Here is a 20249-nt window from a genome sequence, read left to right as displayed (position 1 = left end):
TTGCCTCTTTCTCCCTCGCCTCGCCTCGCCGGTCTCTATCGCGCCGCACCCCCACCCTCGCGTCACTCTCCTCAACCGTGCCTCAGTGGCGCGTCCTCCCTATGTCATCTTCCACTACGCTGTCACGGCATCGTCCATCATTTGCGTTGTTCCGTCGCTGCCCGTCACTGTCAGTTCTCAACCCTAAACCTCCCTTCTCTCTCTTTTGCATAAAAATTTGTTATTATTCACTCAACTCATTGCTCCTTTTCTTCAATTTCAGATTCAACGTTTCATTTGGATTTTTTTATTTTGCTAATTTCAGCTGAAACTGAATAAAACGTGCCTGAAATATTTTCCATTTCAGTTTTTTGGGGGAAAGAAGAAAAATATTTCAAGTTGGGAGCTTTATCTAGGGCTTAGTATTTATTGGGGATTCGATAGACTGTGTGCTTTTTTTTCCCTTTTCTGAGTGAAATTTGTTGAATTGCATGAGTAGGTTGAGGTAGGAGCTAAGGGACTGAGATAATTCGTATTATATTTACAAAGTACTACATTGTATTGTGCATTTTCTAATCTCAAAGTAATTTTCATAGGTTTTTTAGGAATTAGGTAAGTACTGAAGTGCATGACATACAGTGTTCTCTATTGATAATAATGGAACTGCGGTTTATGTTCTTGTTGCTTGTTTTTATAGCAAAGCATATATATTCAGTATGTTGGTAACAAGATTTAGGATTTGGTCTACTGCACTAATGACTCTTTAAGACTCTGCTTGTTAATTTTTTCCTGTAAAGGTCTGATAAGCTATTTTGGTTGCGTAGATATACGGTGACATCCATGATCAATTTTATGACATGAAGGAGCTTTTCAAAGCAGGAGGTGATTGCCCCAAAACAAACTACCTGTTCCTTGGAGATTTTGTCGATAGAGGATTTTACTCGGTTGAAACATTTCTGCTTCTGCTGGCTCCTAAGGTGAATATATAATAATCTTACTAATCTTTTTTTTGTTGGAGAAGTTAGAAGCATGCTGCATATTATTTTGGAGTCTCTTTCAATTGTTTCTGTTTTGTCAAGCTTTCTGTATGCATTACATTAATGTTGAGTGTCGTAATAACAACTCAAAGATAAAAAATGTTTCAGTTAGTTTGCCATATGGATCTAAAAAATGTGGCCTTATTTTTCAGTAAGGGATTCCTAGCTTGTTCCATCATCCATCGTCCATCTATTTTAAAAAGATGTTTTTTTGAGTTATAATTGTTTCTTTTATTTTTAATTTAATCCCTTTGGAACGTGATTATTTTCTGTACAGGTAGTTTTTGGAATGGGATTAGCCCCAAGTTGTTGGATCTTGTGACGCAGACGTCTGTATACCATTGGTCAATTGAAGGTGAGACATAATTCTACTAATTCAAATATGTTTTCCATCTTATGCATTTTGGTTGAGGTGCTTGTAGCTTGTATGAAAATTGTTAAATGGTTTGTTGATCTGTGATATATGTATCATGTAGGAGATTCTGAACCTGTGAAAATGTTTGAAAGAACTAATTTGGCAAACAATCAACTCATTAATTATCTATGTGACCCTATAGAAAAATGGTTGTTCTTGATTGGTATTGCTCTTGGTTCACCTGAGGTATGTCTTTGGTGCCTTGCATGTGTTATAATAAGTAGGCAACTTGGTTAATTACATTCATTTTCAAGTTTGCTTTAAGATTGCTGCCTCTTTATCAAGTTAAAACTTTAACACGGTTTGTAAAGTTTTTGAATAGAGTCTATACTTCTATTTTACTAAATCTCCACTAGCAGAGATGATTTTTACAATTTAAGTTGGTCTTAGCTACTATTTAATGTTATGCAGGCTGTGAAGAGGAAGATCAACAAATTAAAGAAGTTGAGTTGCTAATAAATCACAACAGTTCTATTTATCCTTCGTTTTTGCTTTTTGCAGAAGCAATGTACCACGTCATCTCAAGGATTCCGAGCTGCAAGACCACATTGAAAAAGCAAAAAATCTACTTTAAGATGATTGATGAATCTGAATTAATGGAAGAGGAATTTGAAACAGTTGATGAATCGGATGAAGTGGAAAAGACGTGATCCAAGTGTAGCAAATAGAAAGTTGTTCTTTATTTAACAAGTTGTATAGTATTGATATAATAATTTTCTAAATGATGTAGCTTTACCCATCTAACAAAATAGAAAGTTCTTGCATTATTTTTGGTCATGATGAATTCCTATTCTACAGTGATGCAAATTGTATGGATAAGTTGAATGAATGATGACAAATTTATAGTGACAAATTTATAGTTACAGGATCACTATAACCAAATAGATATAACAAACAACTGAACTTACATTGATGTAAATATGTCTAGGAAAATTGAGAAGCTTGGAAAAATCATGTGCACATACATTCAAATAAACTTTTGAGAATATGTCTACATTGATGAATAAACTATGTTTCTTGACGTTCAAAATAAGAATCTAACAAATCCTTCAAAGTATAAATAACTTAATCTAAAAAAAATTGAGAATCCAACAAGAAACTATTCGATTAGAGCACTCTTCATGTTAGCAACCTCTTGATCACACTCCCTGGGATGGAACTTCCGTTCCTCTATCTGACTTGCTTGAGAGACCAAGTTAGTTGTAGCTTCCTTCATCTGCTCTTCTAACTTCTCATACTTAATGAGAGCAGCCACAATTCCCTCTCTTATAACAAAAGACACATCTATTAAAGACACATCTAAAAAAATTTTTAACAAAAGGCATATCCAATAAACACACATCTATTAAAGACACATCCAAATAAATTTTAAATATAAGATATATCCATAAAAGACATATCCATTAAGAAAATGGAAGACATGTCCATTGGAACATAGCTCCATTAGTAGACACATCTAAGACAAAAAGACACATGCATGGAAGACACAACCAGAAAAGACACCTTTATTAAAAAACACATCCATAGTTAAACACATCCTGATCCATTTTCCTTATCATTCCATTTCTTTTTCTTGGTCCAGAACTTGATTTAAAAAGATATATATATATGTATATAAAAGCCTTAAAGATAACGCAAATGAGAATGTGACCAATATATTCTTCTCCTTGTGGCTATCTTCATGTAGAAACATAGATAGAAACAGGAAATTGCTATCACAATAGGAAAATGACTTGATGTTCCACTAGATTATAACAATTTGTCTATAACCTCTGGAAAGAGTACAAGATTGAAGACTCTTCGAAAGATTGGGATGATTAGAAGACTCATCAATTAAAGACACATTAAAACAAGTTTCAAACAAAAAATGCATCTAAAAGAAGACACATCAATGTCCATGTGATGAGACGTGTAACACATAAAGGTTCTTGAAAAAGATGTAACTCAACATAACTAGCATGATCAAAAAATGCAAGTAAATTACTAAAGGAAAGTTAACCTTTAAGAAATCCAGCAATACAGACAGAAACAGAAACAGTACCATAGAATAATCTGTTCAGATTATTAACTCCCACAGGTCTCAATAAGGAACTTTGATTTAGTGAAACAAAAGACATGTCCATTACACAGCTCCATTAGTAGACACATTCAAGAAAAAAAAGACACATGCATAGAAGACACGACCACAAAAGACATCTCAATTAGAAAACACATCCATCGTTAGACACATCCTGAAAAGACACCTCCAAAAAGACACCTCCAAAATGGCACAACATTTACTCCCTAGACTATCTTAATGCTTGAAGTTTACTTTAACCACATGCAAACCCAATTTTAATGCACAACATTTACTCCGTAGACTATCTTAACCCCGTTTTTATCCCACATTTACGGATTCTCTAAACAAAAATAATTAATAATGCATACAAAAGCTCTCCAGCAAAACACAATGAACTGATAATCACAGAAGATTCAGATCAATTCATATAATTTAACTTCTAACATTACAAAAAAATAACATCCATAAATTCAAAAATGCATCTTATATGAATACCTAATCCAGGTATATGAACCCTCAACAGATCAGCCACATCCAGGTACATAAACCATGAAATACTACTACTAACTTGTTAGATCAGTGGCGCCAACGAAGGAGGAAGCGTTTGCGCGAGGCGTCTTGGAGCCGGTGCTTGTTGCGGCGCTGACTGGAGTTGGTCAGATACAAGAGATGAATTGGGATGGTGGTGCTTTGGAAGGCAGGGAGATTTTCAACGCGGCGTGCGTGGAGGCAGAGCACGCGGACGCACCGTCGGCTGGTCCAGCGAAAAAGAGACGCATCTTTAAAGGAGCTGCAACGATGACATGCAGCAGTAATGGCGGCACTGCGTTGATCTCCAGAACACACCCAGCTGCTCGTCGATGGAAGCAACAGCGGCGTTGACTAAAGTTGACGCCGGCATCGAAAAGGGACACGAAAAAGAAGGTTGGATGGGGTTGCCGTCGGGTTTTGGGGGTGGATGTTGCTGAACGGTTAAAATTAGGATTAGTAATTAGGACAAATAAGGTTTAGTATGAATAATTAGGGATGCGATTTTTTTGATGAAATAGGTTTAGGGCCCAGCCCATAAAAATGGTAAAAATTGGCAGAATCTGTGTTGGTAACGTAGCGATATTATTTTTTTGTTTTTTTTTTTTTGTTTACAATGGAAAGTACGATATCGTATGTTATTATTTTCGTACAGGGTTACTAAATAGTAATATTAGGGTATGCCAACAATAATAACGGTGATAATAATACTGACCAATAAAGATAACAATAACGATAATGAAAATACCAATAAGTAATAGCTCAAATGGCATAATTTTTCCATACTCAATTAAGAGGTTGCGGGTTCGAGTCTCCTATCTATAGTAAAAAAAAAAAAAAATAACGATAATGAAAATAATAATGTTGACAATTATAGAGAACGAAAGTGAGAGGGCAGAGGGGCTGGGTCTAGGCCGGGATAGTAGAGGAATAATGTTACCTGGAACCTTTTGCTATATAATTTTGTTCTTTTGGGCCTGTGGCCCATTTATGATTTAAAAACCAAAAAAAAAAAGAATGCATGAATAAAAGATCAAAGGAGAGATTGCTTCAGCTTCAATCTGGTTGATGCTCCCCACAGAGGGACACCCCCACAAACCCTAAATCACCTTTTCATTCACCATTCAACCATCCACAGCGCCTTCATCCTCCATTATCCACTCTCATCACTCATCACTTTTGTGTTCTCACACACCGTCCACCATTCAAAACGCCTCAAGCTCCTGTGGTTTCGACGTCGTCTTCTCTAGCTCTCTCCGTTGTGGTACCATTTTCTGCTTCTATATTCTTTGCTTTTTTTTTTTTCCCTGTAAGTGTTGATAATAGTTCTTCAGAGAGTGCTGAAACATGCATAGAAGAAAAAGAAGAAACAAAAAACAAAAGTTAGGTTTCTGTAGAGAAGGAGTCCTTGCTATTTCCCCTTCTCTTTCCTTCTTCCTTGAATACTGCAGTTGTTAAGAGAATATAATAATTATTAGATTAATAACACCATCAGAATTTAAAAACTGGTTTAAGGAAATATTTTCTACTCTAACTGAAGGGGGAAAGGAAAATTGTGGATGCAATGTAAAAAAAATAATAATTTGGATTCAAGAAGCAGTACCTACCGCTGATCTAGGAGTTGAAGCATGAATTAGTCCCCTGTTTTTTACAAAACTAAAGTCAGCATGTTAATGTTATTGTAAAAAATACATATGCATGCATGATTTATTTCAATCTATAAAAAATCTAAACACTAACCTTTACATCACGAAGAACTATCTCCATTGTTATGTTTGGACCTTACTTATATTTAACTTGACAGGAACGCTGAAACAATTCCTTCTTTCATGGGAAAAAAAAAAAAAGAGTTCCACCATTCTGCTGAAATTTGCTTCTGATTTCGATTTTTTATTTTTTATATTTTGGTTTCTAACTTTGATTTTGAAAGGGAGCTATTTCTGCTGCCTATAATGTTAATTTGTAAGCACTGATGTAGGATAGATATGAGATTGTACTCAAAACACGAGATACAAAAAGATTTGAAAATCCCTGTATACCAATTTGCAAAAAATCAAACAGGTTTCTGTTACACTAGGTAATTATATTTGTTGGTACTTAGTTCTCGTTAATGATGTCCCAAACTATAGGTTGCTACAACTTGGTTAATGCATTCAGCAATTAGAAAACAACTGAAGCATATGATTCAGCTGTTATTTCTTGATTCAACTGTAGGATATGTTTATATGTGTGCGTGTGCGAGTGCATGTTTGTTATTCTAGTTTTGAATTATTGCTGTTGTATAACTTTCTGATACATGTATGGTCAGGACAATGTTTCTCAAAGTGCAGCTTCAATGGAATGTCATAATTGCTGCAGAAAACGCGCAACCAGAAAGCCTGATGCTTCAGAGGGCAATAATCATTCGTCTTCTGAGTGACTTTGCTGCAAAGAAGGCTTCGAAAGATCTTGGATACTTTCTTGCAGTCACAGTACTGGAGAGAATTGGCGAAGGAAAAGTTAGACAACACACCGGGGATGTACTCTTCCCAGTTGTCTTCAATGCCCTTACCTTCAAGATTTTCAAGGGTGAGGTTCTAGAAGGTGTGGTCCACAAGGTTCTGAAGCATGGTGTCTTCATGAGATGTGGTCCTATTGAGAATGCCTATCTGTCGAATTTGAAGATGCCGGATTACCGATATGTTCCTGGTGAGAATCCCTGCTTCATGAATGCCAAAATGTCCAAGATCAGCAAAGATGATAGGGTTCGCTTTATGGTGATTGGTACTAAGTGGCTGGAAGCAGAGAGGGAGTTTCAGGCACTGGTTAGTCTGGAAGGCGACTACCTAGGACCAGTTTCGACTCTTGATGTGTAGTTAGGTTTATCAGCTCATGTTCATGTGGATTTTCTAACACCTTAAATATAATATTGTGGAAGGCGACTACCTAGGACCAGTTTCTACCGTTGATGTGTAGTTAGGTTTATCAACTCATGTTCATAAGGAATTTCTAACATCTTAAATACAATATTATGGTTTAGTAGTTACTTGGTTCTTGAAAGCATGTTCATCATTGTTGATGTTAATCCATGAAGAACAAATATTAAAATGCAGGGTTGTTAATGTGTCCTTATCATATTTTATAATGAGGGAGTAATCAATTTGACGAGAATAATTTTTAAAATTTTCTAGAGAATTAAAATGTGTTGGAGAAGAAGGAACCTTTTTTGGAGATATTATTATGTGTGTGGAGTAAAATTTATTCATTTCAAAATTAAAAATTTTAAATCATTATTAGCGCTATTAAAATAAAATGTTGACGTCAAAATAAAATGAATTAGCACTTGTAAATTTTAAGAACTAAGTTTTCAAACTGAGTCAAATTTAAATTTCATTTTATTTAAATATGATTTTGCCGATTATAAGTTCAATACTTCAATTATAGTTTCAAATGTTGATTAATCAAGTATAATAATTCATAATTATATCAATAACTTACATATTCATCCATTATTTTGTTGATCAGCTTTTGCTGTGTTAAACATTTTAAATTCAATCAAACGTTAAAGAATAAAATAGTAATTTATACTAGAATTAAAGTGACCGGCACAATGAAAACAAACTGCAGCGAGAAACAATATCTACAATCAAGAGTCTGGATATTAAGGTAACTTTAAATAAGATCTTACGCTAATACTACATCTAACCCAAAACTTCGGAGGAATTCTAGAGACAAAAATAAACAAAGGGAAAGAAACTACCCCTGTACTCTGCTTAACTAGTTTATCCTTAAACCCAAAGGAAGACCTTACCAGTGCACAAAACTTGTCAATACATATATTTTCTGTACAAGGAAATGCACCTAATGATTCATATGATATTACAACAGTATCTATGTATAAGGCCTGCGGAAATCGGCAAAATCGCATATAACCGTGTGTGTTCACCTTCTTAGAGCTCCATAGTTTTTAGTCACCTGCAATCATGATGAAAAGGTTTAGTTCCAAGAAATCACAAACTCCAAAGATGAGGATGTAAAATTAGAAGCTACAACTTTGAAACAAAAAATTTTTCAATATAAACCAGATTCTCAGTCTCACGTAATCGATCAAATGGATTAGCAAATTACAAGGGTCCACGACTCTTCATACACATATTTTGAATGGGAATAGAGGAAAAGTAACATATTACATATATCCTATCAGAAACAAATCAAGAGAAGCAGGGAGGGCACAAACCCGAGGCTTATTTAATCTCTTTCTGGCATCATCGTCGTCGTCGTCATCATCATCATCATTGTTCATGAGCATTCTATGGATTGTCGAATTATCTGATTTCCTTCCACGTTTAGATGACTGTGTAGATCCTCTACCTCTACCCCTTGGAGCAGCCCTTTTTCTTCCGGGTAGATTGGATTCATTTTCCTATGCAATATCAGAGACAGGGATTCAACATAATCATTGAACAGGTCCAGTATGTTTTGATTACAAATTACAATCCCATGCAAACTTAAAACTGTCAGGATGCATATATCATACTGGCAATGACTGTATTAAAGAAGCACAAAAACACATCACATTTAAGGAACTGCAAACTAAGGAATTCAATAAACCATGAATTGGTGTTGGACCATACCAAACTGTCGCTTGAAGCAGAGTCCAAATTGTCCCCATCATCAGCTGCACTTTGGAGTGCAGTTGCAGCAGCAACTGATGCAGACCTGCATTATGTCAATGAAACCTTTCAATCATTAAAATCTAGGATCACGGCACACCACCACTGGAATATCAAACTTAGGGGGGGAACATTAAGCATGCTTCAGATTATTTTCTTTCTTGTGTCCTGGAAGACCTTGTCCACATTGGCCAACTTACATGCCAGAATAGGGACACATGAAGAAACTAAGACATAAAATATAGAAAGAATCACCTAGTACAAAAAACTCAGCTATATCTGCTTATTCAGGCATAATTACTGGTATATTCATAGCTCAACAAGCAATTAAAAATGGGAGTTATTACCCTCCAGACATAGTATTCAATTAAAAAAAAAGTATTATATAAAAATTAACATCATTCTCTTTTAAACGAGTAGGTTACTAGGTTTGAGTCATAACCTTTGAGATGAGCGAAATGCTCCATCAAGAGTTGTCTGTTTCATCGTGCTAGAACCTCTGCCTCTGCCTCTGCCCCTCCCTCTTGTTGGATTTTGAGAAGCACCAGAGGACCCTTTCCTACCTCTGGTACTTGGCTTTGAGGTGGATATTTGCATGGTATCGTCATCATCACTAAAGGAAACTGCAGGTCCAATTCCAGAGGTGCTTCTGCCTTGAAAATCCTAGGGGTTGGAGAGAAAATGACTAAGAATAAAGTTTGTGAATAACATTGCCTGCCCAGAACCTAGCTTTTCCATCACTATTGCAATAGTACCATATGATATGTTGGGTTTACCTCCATTGACTGATCAGCATAAGTGAACTGTGTGGGTTCCTTAGATTGGGTGGATCTTTGTTTGACACGTTCCTAGAAAACGAGAACCAACAAAATAATTAATGACACGAGAAAATGTATGTTTCATCAATCAAAGATCACAGTGATCCATACCAACACATACTAAGGTCCCAATAATTGCAATACTGCAAAGAAAATTGTGATGGACAGAGCCTGGAAGGACACAAGCAATTACATTCCTAGACAATATGCTAGAATGCTATGTCATGAAAGCCTCGGTAACATCAAGGCGTTCACCCCAAGGCCATGTTCATTAAACATTAAAACAAATGAAGCTTCTAACCTCTAAGCACTCTCCAACTTTAACAATTAAATCTTCCTCATCGAAATTCATGGTATTTGAATCCTTAGCAATTTTGTTCTGCAGAAGCACAATAAATCATCAATGAAAAGAGGAAGGAGTATCACATGAACACAAATCGATGAGAAGAAGAGACAAGGTGGACTACAATGTGAACCAGATCTACAACATAGCAAATATCAAAGACAAAGCCAAATGGCATTTAAAAGCAAAATAGAATCCTCACTCTTGTTTCGTTAATATTGCTTTGTACACACACATAAAATGCATTTTTGTCATCCTTGTTCACAAAATTGTGTAATGCAATATCCAAATCATTGACAGGAAGTATCTCCATTTTCTGCAAAACCATTAAACGTAAGATGTATTAAAAAAATAAAAATAATAAAACAAAAAAAATCGAACTTGCTGCATGCTCATATTTATATTCCTTATCTTCAATTAAAACTCAAGAGAATCCAGATACAACCAAAGTTGTCTGGTACTATACAACTAGCAAATCAAGCTTAAACTAAATAATAGGAACTTAAGTCAGGCTCCCAACCAAATTAAGAAATATGTCGTAGGAATGTCACTGATTTCTTGTTTCTAATTATAACAATTTTTTTCCCGGTCATCAAATCCTTTAAATTTTCATAGCAAAATTCCAAAAAGTTAGACTGTGGAATAGAATATAAAAAACAGTAAATAATATTTAGAGTGGGCCAAAGTTATCTACTTGGCCGTACATTATTGAAATAGCAAGTACGCATAGAGCCATATAAGGAAAGATCAAAATTATTAAAGTACTCAGTTTCTAAATACCAGATTATTTTCAGCAACCAAAGCTTCTATGTTCTGTTGATTTAATTCTTCTGGACGAAGTCGTTCCGAATCATCAATTTTACCTACAAAAGAAAGTAACAAACTTTGTTCAGGCCTTTTTAAGGTTAAAAAAATGGCATTATCAATGTCAAATAATTTCACTTTTCTAACAAAAAATAAGTAGATTAAGAAAAGAAATATGCATTTACAGCTAAAAAAATTCTCAAGAATCTCTTTGAGAACAATAAAGGATGCCTACATTGAATATTGTAACTGGAGGATACTTCGCAATGAACTATGAAAACAAAAACTATTCAAAATTACCTTCACCCTTTGCCTTTCTTGTAGCCTTTGAGAATATAAGAATATCTTGTGGGTTTGCAACCTGATACAAGGATAATAGATTCTCCATCACTAAAACAACCCTCGAGAAAAATGGGCAATACCACACTAATTTAGGAAGAGTGATAGACATCAAATACCTTCCCCACATATTTCTGCCCAAATCTTTGAGGATTTATAGTCATAAATCCAGAGTAATCTACCTGCATATTACATTGTATAAGTCATACCAAGAAACATTGTTTAGTATCTAATGGGGCTAGATAAAGTTTAATAAGAATGTAGTTTAATTAAATGAACTCTATACCTTTTGAAAGATTCACGAATCCAACTCCCATGTAATAAAAATGTTTAATAAAATGAAAATTACTATTTTTCCTAGGGGAAAAAAGTGTGACCAAACAGTACATTTCTAGAAGCATTTTGAACTGCAGATCAATCATCCTGGCAGGTGAGAAGCGAAACAGAAGGAAATGCACTCAAATACAGAAGTGATATTGAAGATTCATTGTACAGTATATACAAGTTACCTTGATACGTATTAATGGAAGCTTGAGTTCATCCCTGTTGACAGCCTTCTTCCTAGATTTCTCTATCAGCTTCACCACCTACATAATCTTTTACTATCAAAATACTGTTGCTACACATATGATCAATGGTCCAAAATACAAAAATTATTTGGGGAATATAAAGCTAAATTCCTTTCAGATATGCCAATTTATATCACAAGTTCACAACAGACTAATATATTTAATCATAACGTATTCACCAAGAGGAACGAAATAGGAAAACTGTAATCAAAAGGAACCAATATATGAGCTTCCAGAGAGACAGAGTAGAGAGAGAGAGCAACAAAAATGGCACAGTAATATAAAAGGCAAGGAAAACAAATTTTCATCTAGATTTAATAAACCCACATACCACTTTGTCCAAGTGTTCAAGAATTGAATTTTGATCATTGGGATCAATATCAGCTTCATCTTTTAGTATTACCTGAATTATGAAGATTTGAATGATTAGTGAAGAACCATAAGATAGTTTCAAAAGATGGGTTCTGTAGCAATTGAATGTATTCTTCAAAAAAAAGTGAGAGATCTCACCTCTGTATACTCAAAAGGCCTCACAGACATCAAAGGTATCTTAGTTGGACGATACTGATTCCCCTGTCAAGAACAATTCATTCAAGCACTTTATGAGAACTATATAAAAAGATGGTAGCTGCTTCCATGAAAGAGGTGTTTATATTGTCATTATATATGCAACCTTAATTTCCAGAAGAAGTACATGCTTTGGCTTAGATTCTCCATCAATAAGTGATGTGGCAACTGATGACCCAGGTTGTGAAATGTGAAATCCCATCCCTGGAACTTCCTGAGGAAAACTAAAATCCATATTAAGTTTGCAGAACACAGCATATATCTATCCGGACCTACTCACAAATATAAATTTTCAATAAACCTGCGGATCAACCAAACATTCATGCTCATGTCCCCACACAATGAAGTCTAGGAAACGAGGCAAAAAGTGCTCATTTATTGCATTTTTTGGATTTGTTTTCACCCTGCATACCATCATTTGGGGGAAAAAAAGGGTCAATTATCAAGTAGATTAAAATCTAAAATTATATGTTATAGACCATAAACAGGACAAAATAAGCATGTCTTATTGAATAGGATTAGGCATCTATTTGGTGGAAGGGCACATGATCTTTTTAAAGGAGTTTCTCTGACTGAGATATGCAGAGCGATTGAAAAGCTTTTATGTACTTTTTTCTTTTCTTTTTTTTTCCTGTCTATTCCTATGTGATTTACCGAACTCTTTCCTCTGTGTTATGTGCACTATTCTTTTTTTCTTGTTAATAATATTTCTTCTTTATCCATAAGAAAATGGGGGGAAAAGATGAAGAATTCCATTATTCAAAGTCAAGTAATCAAATGTATATTTCATGTTAATCACACATTTTGGGACATGTGAGTATGTGATAAGTGATATTAAACACAATCTATTTAAAATGCAGGCAGGAAAGAAGCATAACCTGTTCTGATGAAGAACCAGAATGTTGAACCAATCAGAGACTTGGCATCCTTCCTGAGATTCAGGTCGAATCCATTGCACAGCATGTGGCGTCTGAACAAGATAAAGAATAACGAACCATGTGACACGAGTGTACTCAAATTAATAGATGAACTAGTCAAAGCAAATTTTATTGGCAGCGTACTTGAAACATCCTATTAAGTCTTTCATCTCTAATGTTGCCCAGGCCATACAAAGCTACAGCTGTTGAACCCTGCAATTCATGAAAAATGTAGCTCACAACAGAATGAAACATGCCATTTTTCTTCTTTTTTCCAATTAGAAAAATGAAAATAAGTTTCTTATGCATTAACAAGAAACCTTCTTGATAAGAATAGGGTGGAGAGTGATCTGACCAACACCAGAACCTCCAAGAACTGTTTTACCAAAGTAGTTGACTAGATTACATGCTGAGAGAATATCAACTGCAGAAAGGTTGTCCTGTGACAATCATTCAGTGAGGAACACACTGGTATTTAAGAATGGCTGTATGCAGATTACAGTTGCATTCACAAAATATCAATCTGGTTAAGTACATTGTAGCTAAATAAGAAAGGGAGGAGGGAGGGGAGGGGGGTTTAGAAAAATTAGGGTGCATTTGGTTTGCATTTTCATTTTCGGTGTTTTCTATTTTCTAGATTTGTTTGAAGGAAAAAGAGAAAACAGTAAAAATAATAAAATCCCATTTTCTGTTTTCACTCCCTGTTTTCTCTTTTTCTTCTTAAAATTCTGAAAACAGAAACACTGAAAATGAAAACGGAAAATGAAAACACAAAAAGCATCCTTAGTTTCTAGGTAGATGATTTCATTTTTACCATGTCAATAGAAACCATACAAACAAAAGGAAAAAGCAGAGACTGTCATCCCTTTGGGCATTACATATGAATTGCTTCTAGGAAAATCGCAAATAAGAACTTTACATTGTAGTGGCTCAGACAGAATGTTCAAATGTTTCTGAGTGCCAGCTGCCAAGACAACTAGCCAAAACCTTTCTCTATAACATTCTAAACCCATCATGCCATAATGCACCATAAATAACAATCAAAATCTAAAACTAACTTGGTAATTAACAACATCAAGTAGCAAGGCATCTTCATCTGATGCCATTTTAAAATTTCAAAATAAACATTGAAACATAAGAATGCTCAGTCATACCACGCCTGCAGGATCGTCATGATTCCCATGAATGGTGAATACAGGCAAACCAACGTTGAAGTGAGGATCTTCATAATTCACATGACCAAACCTGCCCCAAAATAATAATGAATAACAATAAAATTTCATGTTTTTCTTCACGAATATTACAAATAAAAACACAAATATCCCTTTGCAACCAAATCCTAATCTCAAATTGAACAGCACAAATTCAGCTCTACCATGTCACGAAACCAGAAGGTGCATGAATGGTTATATTTCTAAATTCTAATACGTCTAAATTATAGGACGCACTTGCACTTCAAAAGGAACAATCAATGAAGGGCAAACATTATCACATATATGTTACCTGCAGCACCATTGTTAAGGAATGGTACTTTCTCAATAGCAAAGAAAAATCGAAACGGTTCACTGTCTGCTTCAGCGGATTCTAAAAGAAGCTAATATACTAATTGTTTTTTCTTTAATTTCATCTGAGAAGCACAACAAAATGCATCATTTGCCAAACAATACTCACTTTACAAACCAAAGTGCATCAAATTTCTTAGAGCAGCAAAACGCATAGTCAACCCTCAACATGCACGTTTTTTTTTTTTCATTAGCGAAACTTCAAAACGAAACGAGAGAGAGAGAGAGAGAGAGAGAGAGAGAGAGAGAAAGAGAGAGAGAGCACGGACGAGTTCTGGAAGTTGAGGGTCTGGTCGCTGACGACTTGGAAGGGGACGGGATTATCGTTGAGGCAGTGGCGGCGGAGGATCTCGATGGCCTTGACGAGCGTGGAGCGAGAAGGCTTGTTCTCGTGGAAGAGGTCTCCGGCGAGGAGGAGGAAGTCGACGCGCTTTTGTTCGGCTATTGAACAAATCTCCTCGAAGGCTTTGAAGGAGTCGTGCCGCCGTATCTCGTCCTTCTCCATGTACCCGAGATGGCAGTCCGTCGCCACAAGTATGCGCACCGTGTTCGATAACTCCGACTCTGCCTCCGCCATTGTTGAAGAAGAAGCTCAGCAAGAAGGAGGTGGAGGACTGGAAACAGTGAAGTCGCAGAGCGGGTTAAGTCTGAATTTTTGATCCACGATACAAAACGACTTTGTATTAACGCTGGGGTTTTACCCCCTTTTTTTTTCTTTTTTTGGTCAGAGGATTTTACCGTTTTAAAGAATGGCGCGACCTTCCATATTTTTTATTTTTTGGGTCTGATTATTCTGCCGCTTTATGTTTTTGGTCAATATTTTTCCAGGCACAAGGCCCAAATCTAACCCAGGATAAAGATACTGTAAAATAAGAAATTAATAGAATAAAAAATAGTTTAATTATTATTTATTTGTATTTTATATCATGTTTAAATCTTACTATATTAGTTTAATAATAATTGAATTTTATTTTTTATTTTACTAATTTCTTGGTTTTAAAATATTTTTTTGTTCCCCACGGTATCCCTCAACCCGACAGGTTAAGGACTAATCCTTCGCGGATCTGAACTCCATTTAAAGGTCTGCCACTGGCCAATAAGTTACTGCATGCACAAGGCGGGATTCAAACTTCCGACACTTGTTTAAGCATACAAGTGAGCTGACCACTCGACTAACCCAAATTGGTTGTTTTAAAATAATCTGATCTCCAATATGTAGGAAAAGATAACAAAATCCAAGCCCTAGCCACCAAAACACTACAAGAAAACATTTCTATTGCTACGCTTTTAAAGTATGACGAAAAGCTGAAAAAAGCGCAACGATAGCTTTTCGCCATGCATTTTGAGCTACTGGCATGCTTTTGAAAGTGTCACATCTGCAAGCGTGCCGGTTACTCTATCGCCACGTTTTTTGTAACCTATAGCCACACTTTATTTTTTGTCACGTTTTTACAGATTATTACGCTTAAAAGCGTGGTCGTATGTGAGAGATACGGCCATTATTTTAAAGCGTGACCGTATGAGAGAGATATGGCCACGCTTTAAAAGCGTACCAATAGAGAGAGATATTGCCACACTTCTAAAGTATGACCGTATGAAAAGATATAGCTACGCTTTTAAAGCGTGGCAATAGTAACTGATATGGCTATGCTTTTAAAGCATGGCTATTGATGACTATGGTACAATATGACCACTCTTTTAAAGCGTAACTATAATTACAATATGTTAATTTGGGCTCCTTTATATAATAGTCTAAGAGAATAAATTCTATCCATTTTTTAATTATAAGTATAAAATACGATCTCTAATTTTTTAATATTTTTTTTCATATTTTTTTCCTACTTACACACTACAAGAAAAACACACATTCAGGTACACTTAAAAAGTGTAGCCAAAAGTGAAAAAAATTATGCCTTAGACTACGGCTACGCTTTCTGGGCTACGGCTACGCTTTTTGGGGTGATTCCTATTCGGCCGTTGCCTATTCTCAAAGGCTACGCTTTTCTGCACCAAGGGCTACGCTTTTGGCATTTGGGAATAGGGTGCGCTTTTCAAGTGATGCTGTCCAGGACCAAAGGCTACGCTTTTCAGCTTCTATTTTTGCCAGAATAGGCTACGCTTTTCAATGCTACTGCATCACCTGTAAAGTGAAGCCACATTCTATACCATAGCTACTTTTTATAAGTGTAGCCTTAGGTTCCTCGTTTTTTTTTTTTTTTTGTATACTACAGCTACTGTATATAAGTGTAGCCTTAGATCTCTTTTTTCTATATATATATATATATATATATATATATATATATATATATATATATATATATATATATATATATATATATATAATTTTCTAATAATTATTAATACAACATAATAGTTAATAATATGATTACATGTATAATAATTCTGCATTTTTATTTAAATGAGTTGAATATTATAAAATAAAAATAAATACATAATTATACTAAATAATTTCTTTAAATAATAAAAATTATCTCCAACCAAAATATATTTATAATAATGATCCAAAAGTACTAGAATGAAGTTAATTGTAAAAATTCATACATCTCACACTAAAGTAAGTATAGTCATATCAAAACAATCATAATATCACTTAGAATTTACTACTAATACTCTACAAAAAAACATATCCTACATATATAAGTATCTTCTAATAAAAATTATTAGTCAACCATACATATAAAGATTCTAAACAGTACTCTACCTTAGCCAATAAACCACAATAATAATCAGCTTAATCTTCATTGCTTAATCTTCATTGTTACCCTGTATAATTATATAGAAAAGTAGTTAGAAAAATATTCATAATGACATTCATAATTATAAAAATTAAATGGAATTTTCGTTATATCAAGATTTTAGTATACAAAAATTATAAAAGTTTTTTTGGATTTTACATGTATAAGCCTATTGCGCATTTCATCAAACAGCTCAAGTGCAAAATCACCCGAAGGAGCACACAATCAATAAGCTCATAAATCAAACCAACATTATTAACAAAACGCGCAGGCTTCCTATCTCTATCTCAGCATGCATATTTCTTACCATAACAAAACAGATCATCCAACATTCAAAAACAAAAACAAGGATCCAATAGTGGAAATTTCAAAAGCAAATTCACACAATAAAATAAAACAAATAAAAAAGCTACTAGAAAGCAAGCTGACTCTAACATTGACATTGTATGAAACACCTTGAAGGTGAGCAAAACTTGAAATGCACCAAACCCTCAATTACTAAGTTCCTTATATATATACATCTACTACTAAAAATTAGATTCTACATCTACTACTAAAAATTAGATATAGTATACAAAATTAGATTCTACATCTACTACTAAACCACAACCAGCAGAGTACTCGTAGACTTTTTGTTACCTCTGCAACCAACTACAACAGCACTTGAAACAGTTCAAACTTTGAAACCTCTCTCTCGTTCTCTTTAACCACAAATTCAGCATAATCATCATTTAGCAAGAATTAAATTGATATAATTAAACAGATTTGGGACCCAGCAGCAGCAGCAACAATTAAATCATTCAAGAGATAATGACAAAACAACAAAATAGGGTAGAAAAAAAAAGACAACCTAGAAGAAGGTGGAAATTAGGGTAGAACCAGATAGCACAAGGAGAGTACATTTTATCTTGAGAAACACATTGATGCATATCTACTAGTCAGGTACGTGATTTTCAGTCTATTTTCAATTTCAGTTTATCAATTGTATTTGTGTGGATTTAAGCTGTTTTGGTTTAGTTTCTTTCTTTTTTAATGTTTATCTAATTTTGTACCTATATTTACAGGGTTTTATACATATAAATCAAGCAAATCTAAATCAAGCATACCTTGTAGAGAGGCTAGAACTCTTACCTATTTACATCAGCACCCTGAAGTATTGCAAGCAACTTAACAAAACTATCAAAATTGACGATTCAAGGAAGGGGTCAAATTCAATCTGATATCACCATAAGGCTGTTCTTGATGTACGTCAATATGTCCATAACTCTTCAAAACCTATAATGCAACATTCAAATTAGCATCACCAAGAAAAGAGAATACTAAATTCTAGGAGAGGGTTAGGGGGGTAAAAACACTCCATTGGTTACAAGAATAAATAAGTACAATTTGAATGACTTTATTGAGTATGATGCTATGGTGAAGAATGCTTTTGAATGGGGATTGTTTTTTTTAATAAGAGAAAAGGTCATAAAAAAATCATGTTCTTTGTAAATTTAGTGTGAATCTTCATTCTTCACCAAAGACATTTCCCTTTCAATAATAATAGATATGCATATACACAAATTTGAATAGTGTGTGGTGTGCCTATTGAATATTGAAACCAAAAAATGCTTGACAATTAGTACAGTAGTAGTAGTAGTAGGCAAGGAATCAAATTTCTAGAAGCTTTGGCAGAAGTTATGCATGTCTTCCATAACGGACTAATTAACTATATATAGTATTTAAAAGAAACGACAATACGGGGAAAAATAGTGGGTTTAAATTTTGATATGAACAATCTGACACAGTGGCACAGTTCTCATTCAGCAGCTATCCTTACATAGAGGAGAATCCATTCCTAAATGTTACAAATTGACCCCTTGCTTTCATTCATATCTACCACCATATTTTCAACCAATTTTGACAAATCGTCCTTTTCCCTTATTCATTTATTTTCACAGTATCAAGGTATTGGTCTCATAGAACAAATATAAAAATTAACAACACTTTATATGAACCCAAAAGGAGAATACCTTAAGATGATGATAAAATGTGAAATAAAACTTACATGTAAGGCCCTGTAAAAAATTAAAACATTCAAATAAAATCAGTGTCAGGTTGAATACTCCCAACTTATTATGTAACGTGACTTGTATCCATGAGAAGTTTCACCTAACATCTTTTTAGGTAAGTTCAGCCAACAAATTATTTTAAACCTTCACTATTTTTTTTTTTACTAACAATTTTACTCAGCTGATAGTCTGATACCGGCACATAAAGTGAAGAACTTAAACATTCATAAATAAATCCCAAATATCCAAGTCAAAGCAATCAGACCCCAAAATTATGAAAAATATCCAAGTCAAAGCAATCAGACCCCAAAATTATGAAAAATCAACTAAGAAAGCCATAATAATGATTGATGATGCTATAATAAACAACCATGCTGTTGTTCACTTGTGCTTCAAACAAGTGATTGAATGTAAGTTTATGATATACAAAGAGGAAGGAAAGAAGAGGACTACCTTTGTCATACTTTTTACCGTCAGGGTCAATGTCCTCTACCTTGAAAACATCATCAAAGAAAAGCTCGCTCATCTTTGAAAGAAAAAATAAAAGGAAGTTACAGTTCAAACTTAAAACTACCGAAGAATAGGTTCCAAAAACTGGATGTCAAGTTAAAGGTTCATTGGTCCAACCGAGTGAATCAACGTAAAGCCGAATTCTAATAAAATAATATATTTAATTTAAGGTAAAAGACACCACAATAGATCACAAATAAGGATACAACCTTACTTCGCATTCTAAATTCAATAACGTATTCAGTATTGACTATTGTAACTAAAATCAGGAGTAAGGAAATAATAAACACTTAGAACTTCAACAAATTAAAATCATATCATATCTATTTTTCAAGCAAGCTGA

The 20249-nt window shown here is 34.5% G+C and overlaps 2 protein-coding genes across 2 annotated transcripts; one reads left to right on the top strand and one right to left on the bottom strand.

Annotated features, from left to right (window-relative positions):
- The first annotated feature begins 5075 nt into the window (after positions 1–5075).
- Positions 5076–7043, top strand: LOC107612934 (DNA-directed RNA polymerase V subunit 7). The gene is made up of 2 exons (XM_016314724.3): positions 5076–5282; positions 6327–7043. Exon 2 carries the CDS (start codon positions 6331–6333, stop codon positions 6871–6873), a length of 543 nt encoding a protein of 180 aa, XP_016170210.1. The 5' UTR covers positions 5076–5282; positions 6327–6330; the 3' UTR covers positions 6874–7043.
- Positions 7044–7562: 519 nt separating this feature from the next.
- Positions 7563–15289, bottom strand: MRE11 (DNA repair and meiosis protein (Mre11)). The gene is made up of 20 exons (XM_088497449.1): positions 14859–15289; positions 14182–14272; positions 13348–13467; positions 13172–13240; positions 12989–13080; positions 12412–12514; positions 12217–12324; positions 12054–12116; positions 11875–11946; positions 11484–11561; positions 11094–11156; positions 10936–10996; positions 10612–10694; positions 10034–10147; positions 9790–9867; positions 9447–9518; positions 9113–9333; positions 8632–8716; positions 8235–8420; positions 7563–7972 (listed from the first exon to the last, which is right to left on the bottom strand). Exons 1-20 carry the CDS (start codon positions 15164–15166, stop codon positions 7940–7942), a joined length of 2100 nt encoding a protein of 699 aa, XP_088353575.1. The 5' UTR covers positions 15167–15289; the 3' UTR covers positions 7563–7939.
- Between the last annotated feature and the right edge of the window lie 4960 nt (positions 15290–20249).

The sequence above is a fragment of the Arachis ipaensis genome, chromosome B8 (assembly GCF_059453495.1).
Source record: "Arachis ipaensis isolate K30076 ecotype BB chromosome B8, ASM5945349v1, whole genome shotgun sequence".
NCBI lineage: Eukaryota > Viridiplantae > Streptophyta > Magnoliopsida > Fabales > Fabaceae > Arachis > Arachis ipaensis.
Note: the sequence above shows the minus strand (reverse complement) of the source record. Positions and strands in the feature narration are given on the sequence as shown.